Consider the following 27,172-nt stretch of genomic DNA (forward strand, 5'->3'; position numbering starts at 1 on the left):
ACACACCCTCTATGACATACTTCATTCTCCAATTTTATTTTTTTAATCGGTGATACATGTAGGATTCTGCAGTGTCGCATAGCCATTTTGGCTAAATGAAAAAGAAAATCCAAAGTGCTCTAGCATGATTTGCAGCGATCCATAAGAGGGGCCAACAGCACTTTGCTTTGATGACATTTACATCGACATGCCATAAATGGCCAGGTGGGAATCGGCTCTCATTGAACTTGCTTCTATTATTAAATTTTAGATGAACAGTGCGATTTAAAATGCAAATGACATAATGATGCACGAGTGTCATAGATGATAACAACAACAGAGCAGACACAAGCATAATATGTCTTTGAGGGTAATACGAGTAATAAATAAGAGGGAAAAAAAGTAAAATGTAATAATATTTTGCATTTAATGTGCTGGTGATTTTTAACTTTTTTTTTTTTTAAATGTTGTGGGTCATAATTTATTTGACTATTTCTTAAAAAAACAGAATCTCCCATAGAGTTTATAGATCCCTGTTCTTCATCTGGAAATTATGACATCAACACATACTAGAAAGCGACCTGTTGTATGGCAGCACAGTGGCAGAGTGGTTAGCATTCCTGTTGCACTGAAAGAAGGTCCTGGATAAAGAACCATGTTGGGCCTTTCTGTGAGGAGTTTGTATGTTCTCCCTGTGCCTCCCTTCAACCTGAAACAGATTATAGATAAAATATAAATATTGTTCCAAAAAGTTAGACATTTGGGCTTTAATTTTTCTAAATAAAAATAAAATCATGTTAGTTAGAATATTTACCTAGAAATCCACAAATTTTATACCAGATATTTTTGACAATGGCCTTGTTTAGGATTTTTTCCCCATGTATTTGAGCAAAATTCTCTTGTTTTACCGTATAGTGAAAATCAGGTACAGCTCATTTAAATCCCCATAAAGTCAGTGCCATTAGTGACAAATTAGAACAGATCTCTTGGCTGCCCTCCTCTTGAATTTTATGTAACTATAACTAAGCGTGAGAAGACAATCAGAGCTGACTGAATATGTTTGAACTCTATTGTTTGAGCCTGAATCAAAGGCACTTCTTCTCCGCTGGTCCCCGGGGAGCCTGCTGTAATGACACATGGATAATGGCAAGTGCGCTGTGAGCAGACAGGATAGCACACACACACCCGTGCCGCTTGTTAAGTGTACAACAGGACGGGGTTAACTGTGAGGACCTGAACACACACACGTTGGGTTTCCATGCATCGTGGGGATATTACGTTGCCTTACATACATTTCCTGGGGACTCATCGTGACCACAAAAATAGGCACTACTTGCCTAATCTTAACCTAAACCCTAACCTTAAAAAAAACAAAAAAAGCAACACACATTTAATACACAAACCCTGCATAGTTCTTCTCTCAAACTGAAAACACTTCCACTTTATGATGTCATGCGGTAATACAGGAAGTGTTGCTTGCTTATTTGCTTACATAGGCCCCTTATACTGCCAGACCCGAAACACACTTCAACCAAGAACCACAGGCTCATTAACTTTGTGTAGGACTGATTAAAACAGTGCCAAGAAACATGTTTAATAATCTTTAGAATACCAGTGGATTAATGCAGGATAATGAACTCATGAATCATGGCCAGTGTTTGGTTTTAGGATCACATTATTTTCATGTTTATTGTTTATTCTAGGCTCTGACTGCAGACTTGCGTTACACAACATACATTTCACAGGTCAATCACTCTTCCAGCAGATGTGACAGAGAGAGGTTTCTTTTTCATTGCAACCCCAAAACTTGTATGTCCAGAACAAGCTGCTCCTCAATGTGTCTTTGAGGTAGAATGTAGAACACAGCACAGAGTATAAAAAATAATGACGTGTGAATGTGAAAAACAAAGAACAGCATGAACCGCAGATGAACCGCAGTGGCCCTAGCAGCAGTCCAGTACTGGTGCCTGCTCTGAGAAGCTCTGATAAGACCCGTATTGGTCTGCTTTGTTCTAGTTCAGCTCCGTTCCGCTGCTTTGCCCTGGTTTGTGACTCTTTCTGCACGCGCTGATAGGAGTTTTAGGATCACATGCTCGCTACAGCTAACGGCTTTGAGGTTAGTAATTAGCACTGCTCTCAACATGAAAGACAGACGTGAAACCACAGCCATGATAAAAAGCAGGTGTGTAGTCTGACTGGAGATGTGTATAAATAACTGTGCGGTATAATGTGCACCAAGTCACGTTACAGTTCAGATCTGTGGAGAGGGAACACAGTAAGGTTATGGTCACGGTCTTGTCTTGTCCTATTGTATTCACACATATCATATACTTGAGTAATATGTTGTACAGTATAACTGTACTCTTACTTGAGTAAAAGGTTTGGTTTCTCTTCTCTTACTCACTGTGAGTATGTCTACAAGTGACAAAAGCTTTTTGTTGACAATAGGATAATAATGTCTGTTCTTTAAAAATACTATATTTAATTTTATTTATTGTTTTATATTTCTAATAACATTCACTTAAAATTATAAATATATTTATTTACTACTTTGTGCTAGTACTTGAATCAAATGTTTCTGCAGTGTTCTCTGTATGCATTTGTGTGTGTCTCCCTGTGTGCCTGCTGGTGTGGGGACAGTCTGGTCTCATGGCCCCAGGTGTGCTCAGTCTCATTCTGATAAGACTCATTTGTGTGAGGAGGACTGTTTCTCTCCTAGAAAAAATACCATTCTTTCTCACCACATCCATGCTCAAAAACACAAGAGCTCTGCTGTCTGAGTCAGCTGGGATACTGTTTAGGGCAGATAAACTGCGGTGCTTAGACCTCGGCAGGTGGAGACGGCAGTAATGTGATGAAGGCAGAGAATGGTGGATTTGTGAGGATCTATCAAAGGGCTCGGCTTTTGAAAAGGAAGAGATGGAGAAGCTGGTCAGGCTGGTGGTTCTGCTGCTGTGGCAGACACAGGGCAGAGGAGTGTCCTCAGATAAAACTCTTCACCCACCAGGCCCACGTTTGTCCTTGTGGTACAAACAATAATAGTCTTGCATCACTTGTCCAGGCGGTCAAAGTCACTTTACCTTTCAGTGGGTTATTCTTTCAGTCCACACTCGGTGGTCATAAGCTACTATTGCAGCCACAGCTGCTCTGATGCAGAATGACAAAAGTGAGGCTGCCAATCTCTGCCATTGGCCCCTTGCTCACACACCACATTCAACTAGGTAATGTGGATGAAGTGTCTTGCCTAAGGACACAATAGCATTTTCCATTTTCCCACTAGAGCCACTGCTGCCCCCCTAACAAGACCCTGTCTTGTTTAGCCTCTGAGATTTTCCAAGATCAGAGGCTACATGGTGTCATAATCTAGTCAGATCTTAGAAGCAAAGCAGGGTTGGCCCCGAGAAGTACTTGGATGGGAGACAGCTGGAGATGCCAGGTGTCACAGTGGGGGTGGCAGTTGCTCTAGTGGAAACTGTTGTTGTGTCCTTAGGCAACACACCCACCAAGACACCCTCACCCACCTTCCCTAGTAGAAATGCACTGTGTGAGTGTTGGTGGTGACGGTGCAGATTGGCAGACTTACATCCATCAGTCTGCCTCAGGGCATCTGTGGCCACAGTTGTACCTAATGAAGCATGGAGTGAATAACGACTGAGCAGTGACTCATGCTGGAGCACACAGGTGTCAGTGCCTGTTGTTTTTGCCAGAGTGCTGTCTGCCTTAGACCCAGAAGTGACATCACACTTAACAACTCTATAGGGCAGCCATAGACACCATTCTGTTACGAAACCACCTGCTGGTTTGAAAATTTGAGCGTGAAATTTAAAGCACAAATTTAGTCTGGTTAAAACAACAGGAAAACCACAGGGGGCCACAGCAGCCAGGCACGCAAGACTCTACAGGATAGTGCACACATACACAGTACTTGCCTTTGCACTGCTGCTTTCTTTTCTGTACTCTACATACAAGCTGTACATTGTGGCATACACCAAACCAAAAGTACCAACAGTATTATGCATATTATCACGATTGGAGGACACTGTGGATTTAGCAGTGTGTCTATATGACTGAATTAGTGATGGGACTTTCAGCACTTTTGCAGTGTCGAATCTTTTGGATCGATTCACTTCAAAGAGCCATTCAAAAGACTGGCTCTTTTAATATGTCTTTAAATGACAGAAGAGAGGTGATTTTACCAACAAAGTAATCAACAGAGGAATGACCAAAGCTAAGATTTGTTTAAAATGGTTCAAAATGAGAGTGGGAGTGTGTTTACTCTTCAGAATTATGCATAATCTTAATCAAACATAATGCTACAATAATAATAATAATAATAATTAAAAACCTACTGTTCTCCTGTTATCTACTCTACTTCTGTGCTGATCTTTTTGTTGATTCATTGTAAATCTGTATAAAATGTATAAAAAACAAGAGAGAAAAATATTTGCTTCTTTTAAAAAACTAGATCTGGTTCCAGCTGTTCTCGAGTGCCATATCTCTACTCTGAATGTTTGTGTCTGTTTACCTCTGGTTATCGCTTCTGATGTATTTTACTTTATTGATAAATAGACCCACATTCGCGCCCCAGCTTCCTCAGACAGATGCATAGTACCAAACTACATCGATCTCCTGCCCCTGTGAAAAATGTGTGTGCGGATGTTTAGTTACCGCGCGAGACTAGAGCCCAAAAATCACCATGGCTGGGCTTTGATTTACTGAAGTCAGATGGCAGTGTGATTCAGTGCATCCCTCTTCACTTTCACTAACAACTTTTTATAACGACAGATCATAGACACTGTGCAGTGATGAATATGGACCCCCAAAAGACTGATTCTTCTGTGCAGCAGGGAGGAGATTGAGTTTCTATTGTGAAAAAAGGCACAACTCTTCTAAGAATTGGTGGCATTTCAAAATAAATCTAGATGAAAACGCCACTGGTCCAAATCCCAAGGAATAAACTGTATGTGCAAGCCTGAAGCTATTTGAGTTTGAGACGAAGAAGCGACCTTTACCACATCAGCAGGTGTATTTGAAAGATGAAAAAGTTTTTTGTTATATGTTTTTGGGATATTTTTAAGAGAATATAACAGCAATATAGTTGAAGTGGAGGCATAATATTTACCCGACCCACTATGGAGATTTTAACTAGTTGAGTCAGGAACAGTATGGAAGAGATTCTATTCAATGTATTTTTGTAAAGCTCAAAATCACCACAGCAGTCGCCTCTTAGGGCTTAACAAGATCATGGATTTAAACAACAGAACGTTCAACAGTCAAACAGATATTGGTCAATAACAGACAGATTAACCAATATTCATATAAAACAAGCACATGGAGAAGTGTTTCAGAGCGCCCCTTGCCCTCCTGCAGGAACAAACAGGAAAAAGAAAAACCTCGATGAGAACTGCAGGAAAGGAGAGATCTAAACCTAACCTAACTCAACCAGCACTAAACCAGGATGGTAGATGTGTTCAGGACTAATGCACATCCATTTACAGATAAAGTTCAAATCTGTAGGGTCCGAGCCCACTCAAGACTAAGGGACAGAGGGGGCTCATCCAGGATAGGGTGTAGGGGTCATCCAGCCAGATATTGGGTTTTCCAGCCAAGTGAGGGAAGGGGATCCGGATCCACAGGACAGGATCAGGGGGATTCTCCTGTCAGAGAATAGCTCTCCAGAGAAAGAATGTCTTTAAAGGATGTTTATTTGCAGCGGGACTCCATTACGTGAACAGTTGTGTGGTTTAATGTGTGGGAGTGACTGGTCTGAAACAAAGCACACACAAAAAAAAAGATATATAATGAATTACTGGGTTTGTTAAGGTTGTGAAAACTATGTTGTACATTTTATACAGGTTAAATCGGACAATATTGTGTAACATGTTGAGCCATATTATTTACATACAATTCAATTCAGCTGTAACGTCAGAATTTGAAAAGTTCAAATGGGAAATAAGCCGTGTGTGTGTGTGCGCGTGTGAATGGGGATCACTGTTGAGAATTCTAACATTTTGTACCCGGCAGTTTTCATGGAAATTATCACTACGTTTACATTCACACCAGGAAAACCGGACAACTGGCCTAGTCTAATTTAAACAGATTTATCAAAATTAATGAATCGACTTTCAGAGATCCTGGTACTCTGGTAGTCTGACACTAGGCCAGACTAGAAACAGCCAGGCAAATATTAGACATGTGTTTGAACATGTATTCAGTCATTTAAGATCAGCAGTGATGACAAACTGCAGATTCTCCACACATATTACTTATTTTGGGCCACTACATTAAAGAAGACATATTGTCCTTGTGTCTGTTATATATTAATAATATTTTTTATTAGCAATTGTAGCTACAAAGACACCTTTAACGTCTCTTAGCCTCTTTTCACACCTATTTGATTCTTTGACCTGTTGTTGAGTGGTCTCACAGGTTTGGGGGTGAAGACTATTTGAATTTGGTTGTTTAAGACACTTGGCGTTCTCTGTGCATGTAAACGTAGTGAGTGTGTGAACTGCCTGTGAAATGCGTGTGAATAGAGCTCAGAGCTTAACTGTGAACACTGCGCATACTGTATACATCTTGCACTTGACAATGGAGAGCTCCCTTTGGCGTGGGGAAGGAAGAGGCGGCCGGAGCGGATCTCAAACTTCACAAATAGTTTTATAAATATGTGTTTCTAAATCGGTGCATGAATGGGAGGTGTTGTCTTATGGCACGAGCCCACACACGTCTCTGCTCCTCTGTATCATGGTATTATGTAAAACAGTTATGATTAAAGATGCACTGTGCAACTTCTCTGGTGGGTGTGTGCAACCTGTCTCCGCGGTGTGATTTCAAACTTGATTTTGATACTAAGGAATAGACTCGATACTCAATACTGATTCTAATACCACAATGATAATAATAATGATACTGATGATTTTTATTTAGACAATAGAACATGATTTTTAACATTGTATATTCCCATGTGGCCTTATATCTGTGTAATCCCTCAGTCGTCCAGGTAGTTTCCATAGTGGTCCTTGGGCGTATACTAGTCTATTTGGTCTTATACTTGTTCTGATGCAGCTCAAGATCATTCAATATTTTAAACCCGAACATTGTTATTATAGTTGTAAGCTAAATCAACGTTTGAAGTGAATTTCTGCTTTTGTTGTCTCTGGGGTCTGTGTACAACTATGTAGCCATTAGCTTAACAGAGCAAAACAGCACATTTATAAGTACAGAGTCTCATAAGCAGTGCAGGAGCAGGTTCATAGAAGCGGGTAGAGCTACTAAAGGCAAAATAACACAAGTACTATCGATATCTTAGAGTCGGATATAACACTTTCAGGGCTGCAATTGATGAAATACATTTTTGCTAGACTAAAGACTAGGTCTGTTACAATAAATGCTATGTTGACTGATTGTTCAATATATGAAAAGGTGACTCAATATATTTTGGCTCTCAATATTTATTGTGTGTATGTTTTCTTTGTAAAAGTGTGGACATTTGGGGTATTTTGTTACATACAACACAAAGCATGGCACTTAACCCACCTGTGTGCGTGTTTGAATGTGTGTGTGAATGCGTTGGGTGGTTCCTTTGAGCTTTGAAGGTGGAAAAGTGCTATATAAAAATGAAACCATTTACCATGCTATGGCTAATTATTGATTGATGCTGTTATTTAGTTGTTGCAGCTCATGTCTTTTAATGACACTGTAAAAATGGTTTATTGGGATTGTGCTGTTTTGTCGATTTTTGTGTAAGTGGCCTAAAGTTGTATAGTATGGCAGTATATCTCTGTAGCAATATATATTATGCTTTGAAATTCATTGTCGTGACAGGCCTACTAAAGACGTGTCCTGCCGATTAATCGACTAAAAAAAGGGTCATGGTAAAAGCTCTCAAAACTATTACATATCTCTATGTATCTGACCCAAATTACATCTCCTTATGCAAAGTACCTGTTTTTGGTCCTGGTTAACTCAGAACTAAACTAGAGCTACTACTGTAAGTCAGTTCTGGACTAAACCAAGATAAAACCACGACTTAACTAGAACCAAAGCAGGGTGAGGAAAATAATGATAGACTTACTGAGGTTGAAATCCGAGGCTCTGGGGTGTATTTTTTCTGTTCTACGGTCTGTTCAAATCCACAAAATTTTAATTTGGAGCTAATATTTAATTTAGGATTATTCATAGGCATACAAAAAAAAAAAAATAAATAAATAAATAAATAATTAAAATCCCATTTTTCCCAGTTTTCCCATCTCTGTTATTGGCATGCCTGGCAAAAAGGCGATAGGAAGGAAATAGAAACACTTGCTCAGAATGTATGACTTATGGAAATACACAGATGATGTATGAACAAGCTGTATTATAATCTGTAAATCTATTGAATAAGTAAACTCATAGCAGTCACTCTTGTACTGCCCCCCACACAAGATGGTTAAATTCCCAAAACTGGCATTGTCTTGTGTCTGTTTCTGTCCATGAGCAAGACATTCGGCCATTGTGCATGTAACTACAGAGTGGTTAGTGGTTCAAGAGGTTGTCAGAGGCAATTGGTGCAGAATGGCAGCCGGATCTCTGTGAATTAGCCCCATGGCAGATGTGGCCACAGAGTTTGAACTTAAAGATGTTATTCTCTGTTGAATTGTCTTTTGCTGTTTTTTTTTTTTGTTTTTTTATGTATGTATGTATGTATGTATGTATGTATGTTTTGGAACATGGAACAACTGTAGTTTCCTCATTGTGAGACAAATAAAGGTTTATCTGATCTTCTGTGCATTAGTGGTGTATGTGTTATACGTCTCAGTAATAAGCATAATGTCATCTCAAAATACAGTGTGAGTAATTACAGCAGATTTGACTGTACTTTTTACCAAAGTGTACAAATGATACAACATCCATCAGACATCGAACAGACAGCACATTTTTACTTTATTTTGACAAAGACTTTGACTAAAACAATATTATGCAACTATGCAAATGTGAAAATACAGTGTTAAAGCTGGTGTACGTGATTCTCAAACAACTATGAATGCAGGAGGTATTTAAATCTATCCAACTAGTCCCTTGCTCTCACAAACCCTTTGATTCATCACTAGAATCACATGCATGGATCTTTTTTCCATTAGCACAGCTTTAGAAGAACTTTTTCAGACGGAAACAGGGTGATCCACCTTCACACAGCCAATCAGCTCTCATCCCAAAGTGTCATATAGTATAGTGGCTCACATTGGCTATTTCTCGCAAGAGTGCAATAGATAAAATTGGACAAAGACAGCATGTGGTCTATTTTGTCAAAATTACAGCACACTTGCTGTAAAGCTCAAAATGCTCTGTTCCACCTTGTGATGTCATGTAGTGGTATCCAAAATGATTCCTCACTTTTGTCATCCATTCTGAGCATCCTAATTATTCACCACAATGTGTTTATAAGCAATTTTTACAATTTAACAAATCAGATTTGAATCAACTGAACAACTAGCATGCTAACATGCACTTCCTGATTCTCAGACAATGAAATACTTTATAATTAGATGGGAGGATATTACGTACAGGCCCTCTAAAACTCTTTGTTTGTTTTGCAGCTACTCTGGGGACTCTGGAGTTCAGCCTGCTGTACGACCAGGAGAACAATGCTCTGCACTGCACTATCAACAAGGCCAAGGTGAGACTCCGTCTGTGGGAAGAGGAGGAGGTGAAGAGGCTGAGGAGGCTGATACTTTTGCTGCTGCAGAAGTATCAGCCTCTTCTGGAGATGGGGCAAAGGGGTGGTGGAGCTGAAATAGCAGGATACCCGAGGGGAGAAAGTGTATTATTATGACTGTATAGAGAGATGATTGAGAGAGGCAAGGCAAGCAGGGTTTGCTTGGCTGACAGAGACACACAGGTGACTAGAGGGAGGAGTCAACAGGAAATACAGTCTTGATGTTTGAGAATGTGGGACAATACACTGGATGTATGGCTATGCAATTAATTGATTGAGTCATTTCTAATGGTCAGTGATCAACTTGAGTCTACAGGTATTGAGACGTCCACAGCCAATCCCCTGTCATAAAAGCACGTGGTTTGGAGCAAGACTTTGGAGGAAGTAATTTGACGTTTTAAATGGCATTGATTTATCAAGTGTTTACTGGTGTGCTAAACAAGCTAAAAGTGGAGCAAAATCCCGGCACAGTATCTCACAGAGACGCCAAAAAAGATGCAGTGCAGTTTTGCTCCTACGAGTGACTGAATTTGCAAAATGGGGCATCTTCATCTGAGGTGGAGGAAATACTTACCGTCTCTGCACTGCTCTGATGCCACAGGGGCACACATGCACATATGAACACAGTGAAAAGGATAAAGTTGGTAACTTGCTGTTATGAGTTTTCACTTCTTAATCCAAATCGCATCCACCATGCAAAAATGTCCTGAAGTAGGGGAAATGTTCATTTGCAACAACATCATTTGCAATAGTCCTCAGGTGCAGAGGCATGCTAACTTTTGCACTCGCTGAATGCTCTTATTTACATATCAGTTTTGCAGCAGAAATAATATGCACTTCCCAATAGTAAATCACATGCAACACACCCACAAATTGCACATGCTTGGATGCATGCATGGATTGATAACTGAGGCCCTAAATGAGGCCCTAAATGTCTCGATTGCTTATGTTCATGAAAGTGATATTGACAAAAGCATTTTTAACTGTTGTTGAATATGAAAAAAAGTTATTCATTTTTGGCATATTGTCCAGCCCCAGTCTGGATATACGGAACAGAAACATGCTTATTTTTTATTACCTCAAAATCTGTGAGTGATATTTAAATTTGGTCCACAGTGCTCTGAGAAGTCCTTGTGTCTGATATATTGCTATAATCTATGACACATGTAGATCATTATGCTACATTTTGCACAATTTAAATCACAATATTAATTCACTTAACAACTTAATAAAAGAAACAAGTCCACTGCTTCCATGTTAGAAAACTGTGATGCCCAATGGGAGCTGACATCATCACAACAAAGAGCTGTATAGCTGCTGGCACCTCCGATAGACAGCATATCATGGTAGCAAGCTGTAGATTTTTTTGATGATACTACGCGTATCACCGATTAAGAAAGCAAAATTGGAGAATGCAGTACATCACAGTGGGCATATGTAAGTGGTGGTGAGAACAAGAGTTAATTGGCAATATGGCATCTTAAAAATAATTAAAGATTTCTCAAAAATGCAAAAATCACTCCAGCATTATACTATCAGCTTTATACCATCAGTCTTTTATACTAATAGCTTCATACTAGCCGCATTATACTACCAACTTTATACCACCAACTTTATCCCACCAGTGCTATACTACCAGCTTTATATCATCAGCTTTACCCCACCAGCTTTTTAACACCATTATGTATTCTGAATAGTATTTTTAGTAACTGTATTCTGGTACAGTTAATTTTTCACTTCGTGCTTTTCAGAATGCTGTTACTTTCCTAAATTAAAAGGACTGCACGGCAGTACTTCATTGTGCAAAACACAAAACACAGCTCTTGCAGTGAGTGCATGTGTGATTTTTCATCTCTAATTAGTCAATACATCACAGTGCAACAATAATAAAGCTGTTTGTAATTATATGTCATGTTTTTTACATTATAAAATAATGCAAGCCCGTGTACAATACTCTGATTGGCTCCTGTATCGGAATATGTTATGAAATACATTTTAATTTGGGTATTCAGTATTCTGCAACTAAATATATTTTCAAAGTCTTCTTCCCAGCACTGCCAGTCACCAATACGAGGCCGGCAGTGTGTCTTTGATCTGAAGAGCATCATTGCCCCTCAAAGGACACAGTTCTGTCTTGCAGGAGAAGTTACAGAATGCGAAACCAGCAGGAAGTCGAGGAGACAAAGAGGAAGAGAGCGGGTGGTATGAACAGGTTAGGGAGAGGAAGAGGCACTTGAGGTGTGTAGGTCTTGGCAAGGTAAATTTATTTGTATAGCACAATTGATACATATTTTACAGAATAAGAAAGACGTTAAAATCACAATAAAAAAAACAAATGGAAATATAAATATTGTAAAATGAATATTAAAAGAGAAGAGTGCAGAATATAAAAAAAACAAAAAACATTCAGTCATAAGCACAGCTAAAGAGAACAGAATTTAAACATTGTCTGAGCAGAGGTCTGTCTGATCTGATCTTGAGGAAGACTGTTCCATTTTCTTAAAGCTGCTTAAAACTGAAATGCAGATTCTCCATGTCTAGTTCTGACTTCTTCATTACTAAGGTCAAAGTTAAGATGTACTGTATCGTTCCCATTTGAAATTTAGAAAAAGTTAACGTTAACCTCCAAACAAATCAAAATATGAAAAATCTGGGTTGTTTAGCTCAAAACCTCTCAACCTCAGCAGCTAGAAAGCATTACCACATGTAGGACAGTTTTGCACAATTCATTGATGTTGCAATTAGTACAAGCACATAGCTAAACATTTCTGGGAAAATCTCTCTGTAAATATAGTGGGCCACAACAGATTGACATTAAGCACCACAAATCCCACTTAAAACCTTAGAAACTGGAGTTGCAAGTTATATGTTGTCTCTTAAATGAGAACTATTCTGCAAAATCAACTTTTCAGAGCTTTTAACTTTCTTATAGTTGTTTCCTTCTCACTGACCCTCAGAAGTATTTAGAGTGATTCATGCTGTCAGGTGGGAAACTGCTCCTGATAGCTCACTGTTTCTTTTATTTTTAAATGATTTTAGATGAACATTGCAATTTCAAATGTCCAGATTATAACAAAGATAAATTGGTGTCATAGATTATAGCTATAAAGCAGACACAAGCACAATATGTCTTTTTTAATGCTCTTAGGCAAATGTAGTGAACATAGTGCTAGGCTGTGTGTGCAGCTCTTCTAAAAGCATCACTCCAGGTTGGGTCTGTAGTGCATGTTTTAGCTGGAGCTGTTTGGTTGGAGGGCTTATGAGGTCAGGAGATCTGTTCTGTTTTGTTTGTATTGTGATCATATGCTTATAAAATTATAATGCGTCACAAAAAATTCTCAGTGTGTATTTTATAACACTTTTGTCATGCATTGTCAGGAGAATAAGACCAAAGCTAGTGTCCAATTCTGAAGAGAAGTGACTGAATCATAGACTTTTAGTGATATGGACACAGGTAACCTGCTAGCCGCCACGTTCCAAATAGGAAGTGTGCATTGGTGCACTTCCGGCTCCATTGGCTGTGGCTCCAATTCACTTTACATTGAGAAACTGTTGCCCCTCTCTCTGTAACTGCTGCTGTCAGGATAATCATTTTTGGTTTTAAAATTTTCATATTAACTCACTCTATATTAACCTGGGGGTTATTTCACAACTGTCCCTAAATCAAGAAATGAACATTAACAACAGACAAATCAAGTGAGTTCTGTTGTTTCTCTTGTATTGTCTTTTTTATAATGGACTTGATACGTTCTGGTGTAACAAGGACAAGACAAAATGCTTGTTTCATTTTTATGCTTTTAAGTTGGCATTATTTGTCTGTAAAGCCTGGAATAAGTAGCAGACCTATTTAAATGAGGCCATTCATGTCTGTAAATATTTAAAAACATGTCTGCCAACTGGCCTATTGAATTGTGTGAATGGTTTCTTGTAAGTAGTGTTGTTCCAATACCATTTTAAGAAATCCCATCCAATATGATATTTGGCCTTGATGTATTTGCCAATACTGATACCAGTCCGATACTGCACAGTGTAAAGAAGTAAAGTAATGCTTCTCAATTTTGTTACAGTACAAGAGCAAAAATTAACACTAGTGAAAATCTACAAGATTTTGAGGACTAAAGTATTAGTCAAATGTATAGTGGTCTTGATGATGAACTGCTGATGCGTTAGCACTGTAATTGGGCAGTTTCAGTCTCCGCTCTTACTGTAATTTGACAAAAGTTCAGTGTCCAGTCCAAAGGCTAAATGAAGGTATCAAAGAGGTAACAGTGTCTTTTCCATCATTATCAGTACATTTGAAGCATCTACAGAGTCTCCACAGTCCACATTTAAAATACACTGGGCATTAGCGGTAACATTAGCAGGGCTTGTATCTACAGCTTCTCATTTCAAAATATAGAGTTGTATTGGATCAATGATTTGGTACTGGTGAATACTTGCCAATACAATACCTGAAAAATGTGCGGTATTGGAGCTTTTTCCGATACCAATTGCGGTATCGGAAGAACCCCACTTATAAGCACATGAAAGGCCTGGGCGTATTTGTATGCAAGACACAATTATAAAATAAATTCAAATTCAATATAAAAACAAAATAAAGAAAAAAACATTTGTGTAACCAGTGCGTGTGAAATGACAGTTTTAATGGTGTGAACTAAACACAGAAACAGAGCTTTTCTCAGACAATATATCCTCACTTTCAGAAGCTGTTGACATGTTGCTTCTGTGTCCGTTAGGCTTGGCGCTTTAGGCAGAATGTGTCTACTCCTCTGGTAATTACAGGCTGTTAATAATGCCATGAAATACCCAGTGGGGGCCATGACAACATTTGAGGATGGATTTAATTTTTGGTGTTGTGAATCTGGAGGGTATGAGCCAAAAAGAAGCAAAGCGCTGGTTAATCACTCGTTTCTTCCATCTACTGAGAGATTATTAAAAATGACTCAATTAGAATGGTGTTAAGATTGATTATGCTAATGCCGTGAGTGGGATTTTCAAAGAAATTATTGTTTGAGAAAAAGAGTGTAATTATTATGAGAACACAAATGTTGATTTTGTGAGTGTCAAAAAGCCTAACGATGGACACGGTTAGGGCAGCTGTCAAGAGGCCAGTGGTCAGTCAGAATTAGTGTTGTAATGATACTAAAATGTCGAACTCAATTTCGATACTGAGGAATAGACTCAGTCCACAATGATAGTAAAAAACACTCTTTCTTTAGACAATATACTGTGATTTGTGATCAACATTAAATGGCAGTACTTTCTTTTCTTTTCTTTATTACCACGTCGCCTTTTCTGTGTGATCCCGCAGTGGTCCAAGTAGGATTTATAGTGGTCCATGGGCTTATACTAGTCTAAATGGTCTTATACTTGCTCTGATACAGCTCAAGATCATTCTAATAAAGATATTCAGCAAAGGTTCATTTCTGTCTTGCGAATGTATCTTTTTTGAGTATCGATTCTTTCTCAAATAAATATCTAATTTTGACACTAGTTTAAGTATTGATCTAATTTTTAACACTTTTGACAACCCTTGAGCCTTTTGCATTAGTGGAAAAAATCTCAAGCAAATCCAGCTAAAATTCAGCACCATGGACAGTTTCATTTGTTCCAGTGGGACAGGCAGAAGTGGCTGGAATGTATGTATCTTTGTATTTTTTTATGCAGAGGAATATTAGTCTGGTCACCACTCCTTCTGTCATGTCTCAAGCCAAAGAACCAAGAACCAAACATGATTATGCAATTAAATTTTTATTTATTTATTTATTTTCATTGTTCACAAGTGAAACAAAGGAGCTTTCAGTTTAGTTCTTTACTCACTGATTTTGCAGATTTGTTTTTTTTTTTTTTTTTTTTCAGTCCTCTGTGATTTTTTTTTTTGTGTGTGATTTTTTTCCATCATAAGCAGCCATATTTGTTTTAGTAATGACAGACCATGCGTATCTCTGATTGGCTTATCCACCTGTCAATCACACCCATCAGAAATCAGATTCAGTAGTGACCAGACTCACATACTCGTAAAGTATTGTGTTCTCCTCTCAAACAGAAAACACTGTTCCATATGGTAAAATAGGAAATCCTTCTCTGTGTTTATGAACTCCATACACCTTCACTAGAATCATTTGGATAATTTCAGCCCTCGAATTGCCAATCTCTACTGAACTACAGGTAAAAGGTAGTTGTTAACTTAAAAACTACTGCTTCATGACATCACAAGGTGGAACATGTATGAATAAAACAAAACACAAAAAGCTTAACGCTTACACTAGTCAATTGTGTAATACAGGACCTTAAAGGTTAGGCAAGTAGTGACTATGGTTAATGAATGTAAGTTAATGTAATGGCCCCAAGATTCATGGAAACCCAACATATGTGTGTGTGTACGTCCATGTAAAAGCTGCACTGTGGGGCCGTCTCCGCTGTGACTCTCCATATGCTCCCCTCTCCTCAGACCCAGGCACAAATGAGCAGCCCCCTCTCTGGCACACGCAGGGAATCGCACCATCACACTACCCACTGTTCTGACAGCAACACCGCCAAGATATTTTCATCAGCAAGTGTTTGTCGGCCATACTATGCCTAAATAAACCACAGAGAATGAATAATGCAGCTAACCGAGCCAGAGCTAGTCCCCGGTGCTGACACAACCTCTGACATGAAGGCTCTGTAGTAAACAATGATACCTGATGCTCTAGATCATTTACAAAAATTGAAAGCACTTAAGATCTGTGGAGTAGATAAGGGTTGTAGCTGGACAGCAGGATGACTGAGGGTCCAGAGAGCGTATTTATGTGAATGCTGGAGGAAGAACAACTTCCTGGTCAGTGATGTGACGGCTCTTTTGAACGGTTCCTTGATGTGAACGGTTGGAGCTGGATCTCATTTTTTTAGATTCAGGATAAACACACTCCCACTCTCAGGTTGAATTTTAAACAAATGTTAGCCTTGGTCACTTCTCTCTGTGATTAGTTTGTGGTTAAAATGAGTTCTCACATTAGCTTCTGAATAAATATAAAAAGAGCCAGTCTTTTGAACGGCTCTTTGAAATGAGCGGATCCATAAAAGAGCCGAAAATCTCATCATTATTCCTGTTTCTACTGGTTGAATATATAAACATGATTATTTGTCATTGGGGGTGTGACAGTACACGTGGCTGTAGTGAATCGTTTTGGTTTGGTCTACATGTCTGCGGTTTGATGCTATTTTTAATAATAAAATCTTAGGCATTCTTTAACACGGCGGAACAATGTAGCAATGTAGGCCTTTTTTTTTTTTATCTCAAAGTTATCCTCGCAAAGTAGTAATTCTAATTTGTTCGCTTAAACTGAGAATATATTAGAACTGATAGACCTATATTCTGAGGCACAGTTCCCCAGTGGAGGCCTTTTAATGTATTTTATATAAAATAGAGTGTCAATACAGCAGTTGTTGTAACAGTTTGCATGAGACCATCAGATTTCACTGCTGTATGTGCCATTCTAACATGAAGAAATGTATGAAATTGTCATGTAAACAGTTGTGCACTGCTCCTCTGGCTCAGCTCCTTGGGGACGGTGCCATTTCATGGACAATGGGAGAACTATTTATCTTGAAATGCAGTTTTTATAGAAGGATGTATCTGCAGAATACTATCTATCACAAATATCCCAGTGTAATAGAATGTCCAGCATTATTTATGTGGCTGTGTCCTACCCTCATGAGGTGCTACGAGTTTGTGGATCAATACAATTTTGTCCTGTTATATTGAGTTGAAGCTAATGCGAACTGCAAAGTGTTTCATCCTAAATGTTTAATGTAATCCCGAACCATCCTTAGCAGCAATACTCCCAGGACCAACCTCTCCCATCAGAAACAGTGACAGTTCTTACAGTCCACATATACTACTGTGACCAAATTTGTTTCACTGTTGAGTCCTCACATTTCAAAACCAAATTTATGTCACACAGAGATTGCTAATTATTAAATTACTCAAATATACATGAATGATATCTAAAACCACTTGGCATGTTTTTGATGAGCGAACAGCACCAGAACATGGTAGAAAGTGTTAAAAAGGTTTATTTTGCATAATACCTCCCCTTCAAATAGGTTTAGTCACACGTGTTCATTAAGTTGGGTCAAATGAGTTTTATTTTGAAGCGATAGTGGTATTAATGAATGGTATGTCGTACAAATGCTTTATAATTATTTATACTGTTACTGGTTTAAATGGTACTTCTTTAGAAAACAGACATTTTTCAGCATCAGTGCCACCCTACTTGGATTTGATGTTAGCATGCCATCTACTGGCAGCAGTAGAAGGCAACAACAACGGCAGTAGCTCAGTTGGTGTTGTTGAGTGTTGGTCCACTGATTTGAAGGTTGGTGGTTTGAATCCCACTCTTGTTGTCGTCGTCATCATTGGTTGAGAGGTCAGATCCACTGGCCCACAGGTTGGCATTGCAGTGTGCGCGTACACTGGTTTATGAATGTGAGTGCCTTGAAGATGGAAAAGCGCTGTATGAAAATGTGACCATTTATTATTATTAAAAGAAATTTAAAAATATCAATTTAAGTAACATGCATATATATAAGTGCAGTAGTAGTGAATGCAATTTGATGGCATAAATGTGTAGAGCATACCTGGTGATGATTTATGCACTTAAAAACAATGCAAAACATTGAAGCAGAGTGTTTTTTTAGGCTTAAAGGAATTAATGAAATAAGCGTGTATGAGGTGAATTTCAACTCCAGGTATGTTTTTAATGAGGGAACAGTGTTTTAACAGCTCATGTGTCTTTTAATGTATACACACAATTATAGTCAAGTGAGAGATTGTAGAAAAACTTTGAACACCAGAGAGTAAAGGCATCTCCACTTTGATGAAAGAATGTGTTGTATGAGATGGTGAAGCTGGGGAGATACAGAGGGATTTATTGGTGTGACTGCTGATTGGTTGAAAGGCACAGGTAGCAGATTGTGATTGGCTGACAGTGGCAAAAGAGCAGTTGGATTGACTCTCCTCTTAAACATGTTGATATAGTGCAGTTTGACACAGGCCTGTCGTCAGCTCTGTCTGAGATTGGAACGGGCACCAGGGAGTGGACCTGGCACAGATCTGGCAGGCATGGATCTGGCAGGTAGTGGGCAGGGGCCATCTTGATTTATGGATGTTATCTACAGCCCAGCTGACAGCGTGCTGTCAAGGCACTTCAGCATTTGTTTATTGATGGGGACATTACTAATAGAGTAATTACATTAAAATCCATCATAGAACATATTAAAGTGTTATGTATTTCACTGCTATGGGGATATTAACTGCTAACACATAACATATTTAGATCACTGTGTTAACTTTTATTATTTTGAAAAGGCTATATTCACCCAAAACAATGTATTAAAATGATTAATAAGTAACTTTCCTTTTTGACGCTCTTAGTCAAAAAATTGCTCCCTGTAATTGCAGCTGAAAGGTCTTTAAACCATAAGATATATTGATGTGGCTGTTAAAGTTCAAGTCTGTGTCCATTATTACGCCTTGATTTCTACCCTAATTTGAAGGTTTTAGAGAGAGGTGGAGGTGACTGAAAGGAAGGGAAAAGGGGAGGTCCCGTTCATGGTACAGATGGAACGGAATAGAATTGACAAGATGAGACTTGAGATTGGGTCGATTTTATAATGAATAAATTGTGTGGTGCTTGTCCCATCCCTCATTCATGGCTGAGTTCTTCTGCTTTTACTCTGAGGAGAGTCTTGTGTTTACTGTTGGCCACATGTTTGACAAAGGTTATTCATAGACGCAGTGAGAGGAGGGCTCACTCTGTGAACAAGAATACAAAATATCAAACATTCCAAATCTCAGTCGCAGCTCATCTTTGGTCGTCAGTACTTAGTTTAATCTTTGTCCCTTTCTCACAGTTAGACCTATGGCCCACGATTTTGAACTCTAGATTATTCCCATGCTCTGTAATCTTTCATCTCAGAGGGACAAAATTGTGTAGTGGACTGCACAGTGGCTTTATACGAGTTAACTCACACCTATTCTGAAAAATTTACATTTCGAAGCTTTTAACCATGTTATAGATGTTTCTCTTATAGTTATATAGTTATAGTATTTGGAGTGATTTGTGCATGTTTGATCAAATTTTAATCGCTTTTTTTAAGACGCCATATTGTCGATCCACTTTATTTTCTTATTTTATTTTATTTTCTTAATCTGTGATATGCGACACACAGCAGCGTCACAACTTCATGGCTCTTCAGCTCCCATTGAGCACCGCAGTTTTCTGATGCAAAACTCACTGGACTTGTTTATTTTATTAAGTTGTTTAGATAAATATTGCGAGTTAAAATGTGCTAATTATAACATAATGATCCACAGATGTCATAGATTATAACATATACACATAACATATATAGCAGACACAAGCACAATAGGTCTTCTTTAATGCTGTGAACACCACACAGTGAATGCAGTAGCACTGCTCTAACAGGTGTGACTCCCACTCGCCAGTGGTACGTCCAAAATCAAGAGCTACAGGTTCATACCACTAACTCTGCATTGTAACGTCACTCAGGTTATGACACGTGCCTGTATCTGTACATGTGTGTGTGTGTGTGTGTGTGTGGGGGGGGGGGTGTGCGTGTGTGTGTGCGTGCAGTGGAAGGTTCACAGGAGTCACAGACAGGGCCTCTGACTCAGCTCTGGTTACCTGGCAACAGCTCCTCACTCTCCCTCAGTCAATGGAGGCTTGTATGGCAGCATTGTGTCTGCTGCAGCCTTGTCTCTTTGGCTGCACTCTCTGCTGAGCGCTGACGCCACGAGGAGCCGAGCAGAGAGCACAGCCGCTGCACGTTAATGTGAGTTGTGGGGACCAGAACGCACATGAATAGGCCAATGTGAGCTGTGCGAACGCACTCATAGGGAACGTACACACACACATATGTGAGCAGTTGGGACTGGCACACACATATACACACACATGTGAGCAGCTGGGACAGGTACACACACATACATGCATATGTGAGCTGTTCGTACCAGTACACACAAGTACATGCAAATGTGATCTGTGGGGATGTACTCAGACCGAAATACGCAAGAACAGGCCAATGTGACCTGTGAGGTGTACTATGCAACCCCTCCACACATAGTACTAAGGGTTTGTTACTATCCATGTCTTGTACAGATATAGTATAGAGTATAGAGAATCATTCATGTTTAAACATCTGATCATTGTTGTTGTGTGTTGTTGTAGAACAGATAATCTGCCTGATTCCAGTTATATAAAAACACAACAGCAGAGAGCCCAGCGTGTCCTGGGTCTTCCCTGAGGCCTCTTCCTGTTGGGCCATGCCTGGAACACCTCTCCAGCGAGACGTCCAGAAGGCTCTACTCCGAGCTCCTTCTGTATGACTGGGACCCTACATGCATGAGCCATAGTCCAAATTTTCTGAGAACACAAATGCAGGACAATGCAGGATTACTGACAACTATGCCTGAACCAATCAAACTACAGCTTCAAGTAATGTGAAATCATTATAATTATGCATGATTAAAACCTCATAACATAGTACATGATATTAATGCTACACTCTGTATGATTACGGGTGGCGGACACTGTATTAAATTAAACAGTGTTAATACAAACTTTGAAACATTCTGGAGATAGATCACTAATGCCGTGTGAAATTCCAACATTAATGTGAAATGTTTAAAGCAAAGCAAGAACATCTCCATGGAGAAAAGCAGGTGGTAGACCCTTCTCCAGAAAAAAAAAAAAAAAAACAGTCTGTGGCGAGACAAGCATCCTCACAGCAAGCCTGCACGTTTTTAAAGGTATTTTAGTGTTACAAAACACCTAAACACCTACATAAATGCCTTTATTTCTACCTATTTCTGTATATTTTTGGATGAAATATTTCTTAAGGCCACAGTATGCAACTTTTTTTCCCCCTAAAATAAACTAATTTCATTATGGATGTGTTTATTGCACTGAAAACATCCTTAATGTGAGTAGGCTTGCATCTCCACAGGAGAGGAGGGCTTCCTCCTGCTTGTTTCCATGGAAATATTGTTCTTTTGGCTATAATCTTCCATAATATGGCATAAAACTTATGTACCTCCACGGAAAATGTCCTGAAGTATGGTTTTAACTCTCTGATCATGCAGGTGTTTTTCCACCCCCAGAAAGTTCCAAGTGATCACTTTAAGCTAAAACAGTGGCAGCTGGGACCACAGTTATAACAGCAGAGAAGACTGACATGTGCACAGAAATGTGCATGTGAATTACAGCTGAATTACAATATGCCAGAGTAGACATTTGAGTAGCCCACAGAGCACACTGTCCATCTACACATCCTGGAGTTTGTCTGTGTGAATGATAGCTGCCCCTCCTGCTCTTCCTCCCTCTGCGGAGCTCATTACACAGATTAGCACTCCTTCATACTGGACACTGGCTGAATCCATCACACAGGAGAAGGAAGAGGATAGGAGTAGGAGTAGAAGAGAGGAGGAGGAGAGAAGGATGAGTAGATGAGAAGAGGAGGAGGAGAGAAGGAGAAGAGGAGGCACAGGAGGAGGAGATGTTTCCAGATAAAGATGAGAATGTACCGTTTTCATGTCATGTCTGGGTTTATGATGTTGCTCCCATAGAGACAACATGCACAGAACAGACAGTACATACAAGAGTGTTCTGTCTGTCTGGAGACACAGCAGACAGCGATTATGATTCAGGCGTCTTTCTCTTATGCTTTCTATAGGGAACTAAAACATATTGTGAGATCTTACTTGTTTATTTATTTCATGTGATTCATTTGCTTTTGCATTATGAGTATCCTAGTTATTTTTTACAAGTGCTTTTCGCAACTCTCAGAGACCAGAGTGGAATATAAAGCTAACAAAAACTAGCATGCTAACATACGCTACTGCTTTTAGATACAGACAGCACACAGCAGACTTATTTTGACCTCAGGTTCTGCCCTTTAACGTTATTACAGTAGGATTTGTCAATATTTAGATTTAGACTAGATAGACTACATTATTTTTGCACATAAACAGAAAAAAATGTCAAATATCCAGTCATCCCTAACTTAAAGATGCAACTTTTGTGCCGGAGGGTGCGTTACCTGCTTGTCTCCATGGAGATGTAATTGGAATGTTTCACCGTATGGCATTAAATGTATCTACCTCTAATGGAGACAAGCAAGACATGTGAGCTGGTCAAGTTTCAGATCAGACCTGAAACCAGGACTGAACAAGGACTAAGCCAGGACTGAACCAGGACAGACGGGCTGTAGATGTGTCCAGGGCTGAACCGGGACTAAACCAGGACTAAAGTAGGACTGAACCAGTGTGGACAGGCTGTAGATGTATCAGAGACTGAATCAGGACTATCCATCAATCCATTTTCTTCCGCTTATCCAGGGCTGGGTCACGGGGCAGCAGTCTGAACTAGGACTGAACCAGAACTAACCCAGGACTATACCAGGACTGAGCCAAGACTGAACAAGGACTAAACTAGGACTGAATCAACAAGCAAATTACTTAACTCTTATCTCACGTAAAGGAAGTTATATATTTTGTTCTTGAAAGATAGAAGATTTTTTAGAGAGGAGATCTTCTGCATTTGAGATATACGTGATACAAATTCTGTGACTGGACAATTCTAAATCAGGTTCTTTGTTACACTCGACGGTCCAAATCCAATCGCATTCGAACAGAAAGTATGATGGGCTGGGCAACCAGGGGGAGGGGCCAGCCAGGTGAGAACAGGATCAAGAAACAAGGCAACAGCTGCTAAGAACAGAAAGGACTTGTGGTGGGTGGTTAATAGTCAGTTAATAGCTCACCTACTCTCTCTCACATGTTCAGTTCTTTCTAATGTCAATGCAAACTGCTGCTGTGTCCTTGAGCAAGACACGTTCTTTTCCTAACCTGCTTCTAGTAAGAGAGAAAATGTAGTATCTTTTGCTATGTTTTCCCCATTGTACTACAGTGTATATTTTTTCAAGGTTTTATATTACACAAAACTGACTCATGTGAGCTTGTGATGTTGTGATGTGAGGTTAGAATGTTGTTACCTCCACAAAAACATACCCAGAGTTGTGTTATGTTTCATTCACACATGTTTGAGTAACACTTTATTATTAGTCTGTCTACATCTACAAAGCTCAAAATGCTCTGTTCCGCCTTGTGATGTCATTAAGTGTTTGCAGTGTTTGTGTGTTAAACATGTGTGAATGAAGCAAAATACAACTCCAGGTATGTTTGTGATGAGTAAATAACATTATAACACCAACCAGAAAATAGCCGTATATGGGCCCTTTAAATGGTTCACAAGGAAAGAGAAGAGTTCATTTGCAAGTGCCATTTTAAATTATTTGGAGGCTTGCAATTTATTCTTTGTTTAGCAGCAGTTTGTTTTCAAAAGTAGACTTTATTTTAATATTAATCTTAAATGGCCTGTATCCAATTTCCCTTCCTGTCTTTGAGCAAAATGGGTCTAGCCCCAGTACAGATATATTGTATAAGCAGCTCTTGAGATAAATATAAGTCTGCTGTGTAATGTCTGCCCCTAATTATAAAATATTTTATTGTCAGAGAATTAGGAAATGTATGTTGGCATGCTAGTTGTTTACTGTCACATCAAAACTCTACACTGGTCTCAGAAAATGGTGCTTGTAATCTATAATCTTTGCGGTGAATAATTAAGGTACTCAGAATGCATAAAGTAAGTGAGGAATAACTTTGGACCACTGCAAACGACTTAAAATGGACTAGTTCTGTTTTTCACGTTTTTATGACACTAAAAATCAGGAACTCATTCATTTCATTAATAAAATAAGCCCACTCTGAGCTCTGGTGGCTGGTCTGGCTCTGTGTCCGTCTCAGCATTGTGAGCTTGATTCCCGACTCCGACAATTTGCTGAAAGTCTCTTATGCTCTTCCCCCTGTTTAACACACACACAATATTAATAAAACAAAAATATATGGAAGATTATAAACAGAATGAAATTTTCAAAACAGAGATAAAGCCACACAAAAAAGCGCAGCAGACGGCAGACATATCTAGTTTCTGAATTCTTGTGTCGTTTATTTTTTTCTATTAAAAAACTGATGGCAAGACAGAGATAAACATGCAGCTTTTATAAGGCATATGGCGGATTTAAAAACAGATTTCTGAAACTTTATAAATTGGTTATCTAAAACTATATTTTACATTTGAATATAATGAGATTTGGATAATTTACTGCATGGGTGGCCTCATTTAAATGTTTTTAATCATTCTTCTGGAAAAGCTGCCTACTGTTGTTTTCCATAGGCCAATTCTCAGCTACACCTCATTAATTATATTTTTCTTATTTTGTGTTTTCATCAATATTATACAAAAAAAAAAGACAAAATAATTTTATCCAACAAAATTTACATTAATTTGACTAAAATTAGTTCCAGTATTTCTCTGTGAAAGTACCATGTGACACAGTCAGGGTGTACTCTGGTCCAAAGCCCTCCTCACCTCCGCTTCTCCTCCTCCTCCTGCTCTTCTACAGTACTTCGTTTTATGGTGAATGAGTTTGGCCGCTGTTTTTAGCTTGCTCTGGTTCCTCTCCGGCTCCTCTCCTGAGCTGTGAAGATCACTCTTCACTGGAGCTGCAGTGGAAATAGCCCCAAGCACCACTGCAGAGGACCATCCAGCATCAATCACACACAGAGAGTGTGGTACAGAAACATCTAAATGATGTTTGATGAGTTTAAAAAAAAAATGAAATTAGTATTGTAAACATGTAAGTATATACTGACAGTATGCGCTGTTACAGTGGTGTGGAGCAGGCCTGTGTGAGACGACATCATGGATCTGTAATGCACACATTTGGCCATGTGACATTAGTGCAGATGTAAATGCGGCGTGCTAAGGAACATTTGTTATTTTAGTTGAGTTTACTTACACAGTGTTTTGTTTATATTCATTGTCTAATATTTATTCATCTCTGCATTTGATTGCCTATTTCTATTCTCTTGCTGTTCTTAAACTGCACTGCATTGCAAGACTTGAATTGTTGGACAAATAAAAGCTCTCTTCTTTCCAGGATGTGACTGCAGTGCACAATGCGCATCACCACATTTTAACACTGCAGTGCATCGTACCATGATGCATTGTTACACCTCTACTAACAAGGTCAAAGGGTAAAACATGAAAGGTATTATGCTACATATTTATTATAGTAACAACTACTTTTTATTGTTTTGTCAAAGCCTTTGATAGTTCATCTAACTGGTTGCTGCGATTGGCTAAAAGTCCCGCACTTCCCAAACCATTTCAAATGGAGCCTTTCCAGACTGATATCACAGAGCTAACTTTATTATCCCTGTAATACCAGTCTGGCTTTTGCCACATTAAATCTTTGGCCAGTCAGTTTTTTAGTAGACTCTACTGCATACAATAAACCACTGGAGCTGTTCTGTTTGTGCTGATTATAATTTCCCATTATTTTAGCATGTTATGTATATGAAGCATGTGGTTTATTCATTTTGTGTGTCTTCAGTTTGATGTTGCACCTTTTTCAGTTTGATTTTACATGTTTTCAGTTTGATTTTGTATGTTTTCAGTTTGATTTTACATGTTTTCAGTTTGATTTTGCATGCCTGACTTGTTGGTTTGTCTCCTCTGCTTGACTCTTGCATGCTTTCTTGGTGTTGTGGCTTTGCTGCAAACAGCTCCCTGTGCCCAGGTACAAGAAGGTAAGTTCACCAGTACCCCAAGACCCCCAAACCTGAGGTCCACATGTCCAGTGCCCCCAATGTCTACTGCTCCACCCACATCTGTGTCTGCCCCACCCACAGCACTCTGACCCACCCACATCTGTGTAGGACCCCCTCATATCTAGTCTTTATGTCACCCACATCTGTCTGTGTCCCACCCACACCTGTCTCTGCCCCACCCACAGTCGTCTTAACCCCACCACATCTGTATATGCCCCACTCACAGCACTCTGCCCCACCCACATATGTTTCTGCCCCACCTACATCTGTCTCTACCATGCTCACATCTGTCTCTGCCCCACCTACACCAGATAGAAGATTTCAGTTGTTTGTGGAAGAAATGATGGTACTTCAAAGAGAAACAAACAAACTTCCTTTGTGATTTGCAATTTGTGATTTGCTAATTGCCTTCATTCGCTCAGAGAGGCTCACTGCAGGTAGCAGCCTCTTAGACCTGATTAGCACACATTTATCAGAGCTGTGTCCAGAAGAAGAGGAAGTGCTGCGCTTTTGGAAGAGACACATGAGTCTGGACATAGCCACAAGAGGCAGGCTGTTCAGTCTCTGTCTCATAAACCACAAGGACATGCCTTTCTTCAAAGTGGTTCATTTGACTGAGAATAAGTGGCTATCACTCTCTATAGGGCAGGGCAACTGATCTAATTCATTAGACCAATTTATGTTTTTAAAAGGGCTATGTTACTGTTTTCTGATCTATGTTATAATGTTGTTTTCTCTTCACAAATATACCTAGAGTT

At 39.2% G+C, this 27,172-nt stretch overlaps 2 protein-coding genes across 2 annotated transcripts in view; both read left to right on the forward strand.

Annotated features, from left to right (window-relative positions):
• tmem248 (transmembrane protein 248) overlaps positions 1-27,172 on the forward strand; it is a 286,123-nt gene that overhangs the window by 138,968 nt on the left and 119,983 nt on the right. The window lies entirely within an intron of this gene.
• The window catches only part of doc2b (double C2-like domains, beta), a 143,995-nt gene that overhangs the window by 47,855 nt on the left and 68,968 nt on the right, over positions 1-27,172 (forward strand). Inside the window, exon 2 of the mRNA XM_033978453.2 lies at positions 9,558-9,637. Within this exon, the coding sequence (XP_033834344.1) occupies positions 9,558-9,637 (80 nt within the window). The remainder of the gene's footprint in view (positions 1-9,557; positions 9,638-27,172) is intronic.

The sequence above is a fragment of the Periophthalmus magnuspinnatus genome, chromosome 14, assembly GCF_009829125.3.
Source record: "Periophthalmus magnuspinnatus isolate fPerMag1 chromosome 14, fPerMag1.2.pri, whole genome shotgun sequence".
Taxonomy (NCBI): Eukaryota; Metazoa; Chordata; class Actinopteri; order Gobiiformes; family Gobiidae; genus Periophthalmus; species Periophthalmus magnuspinnatus.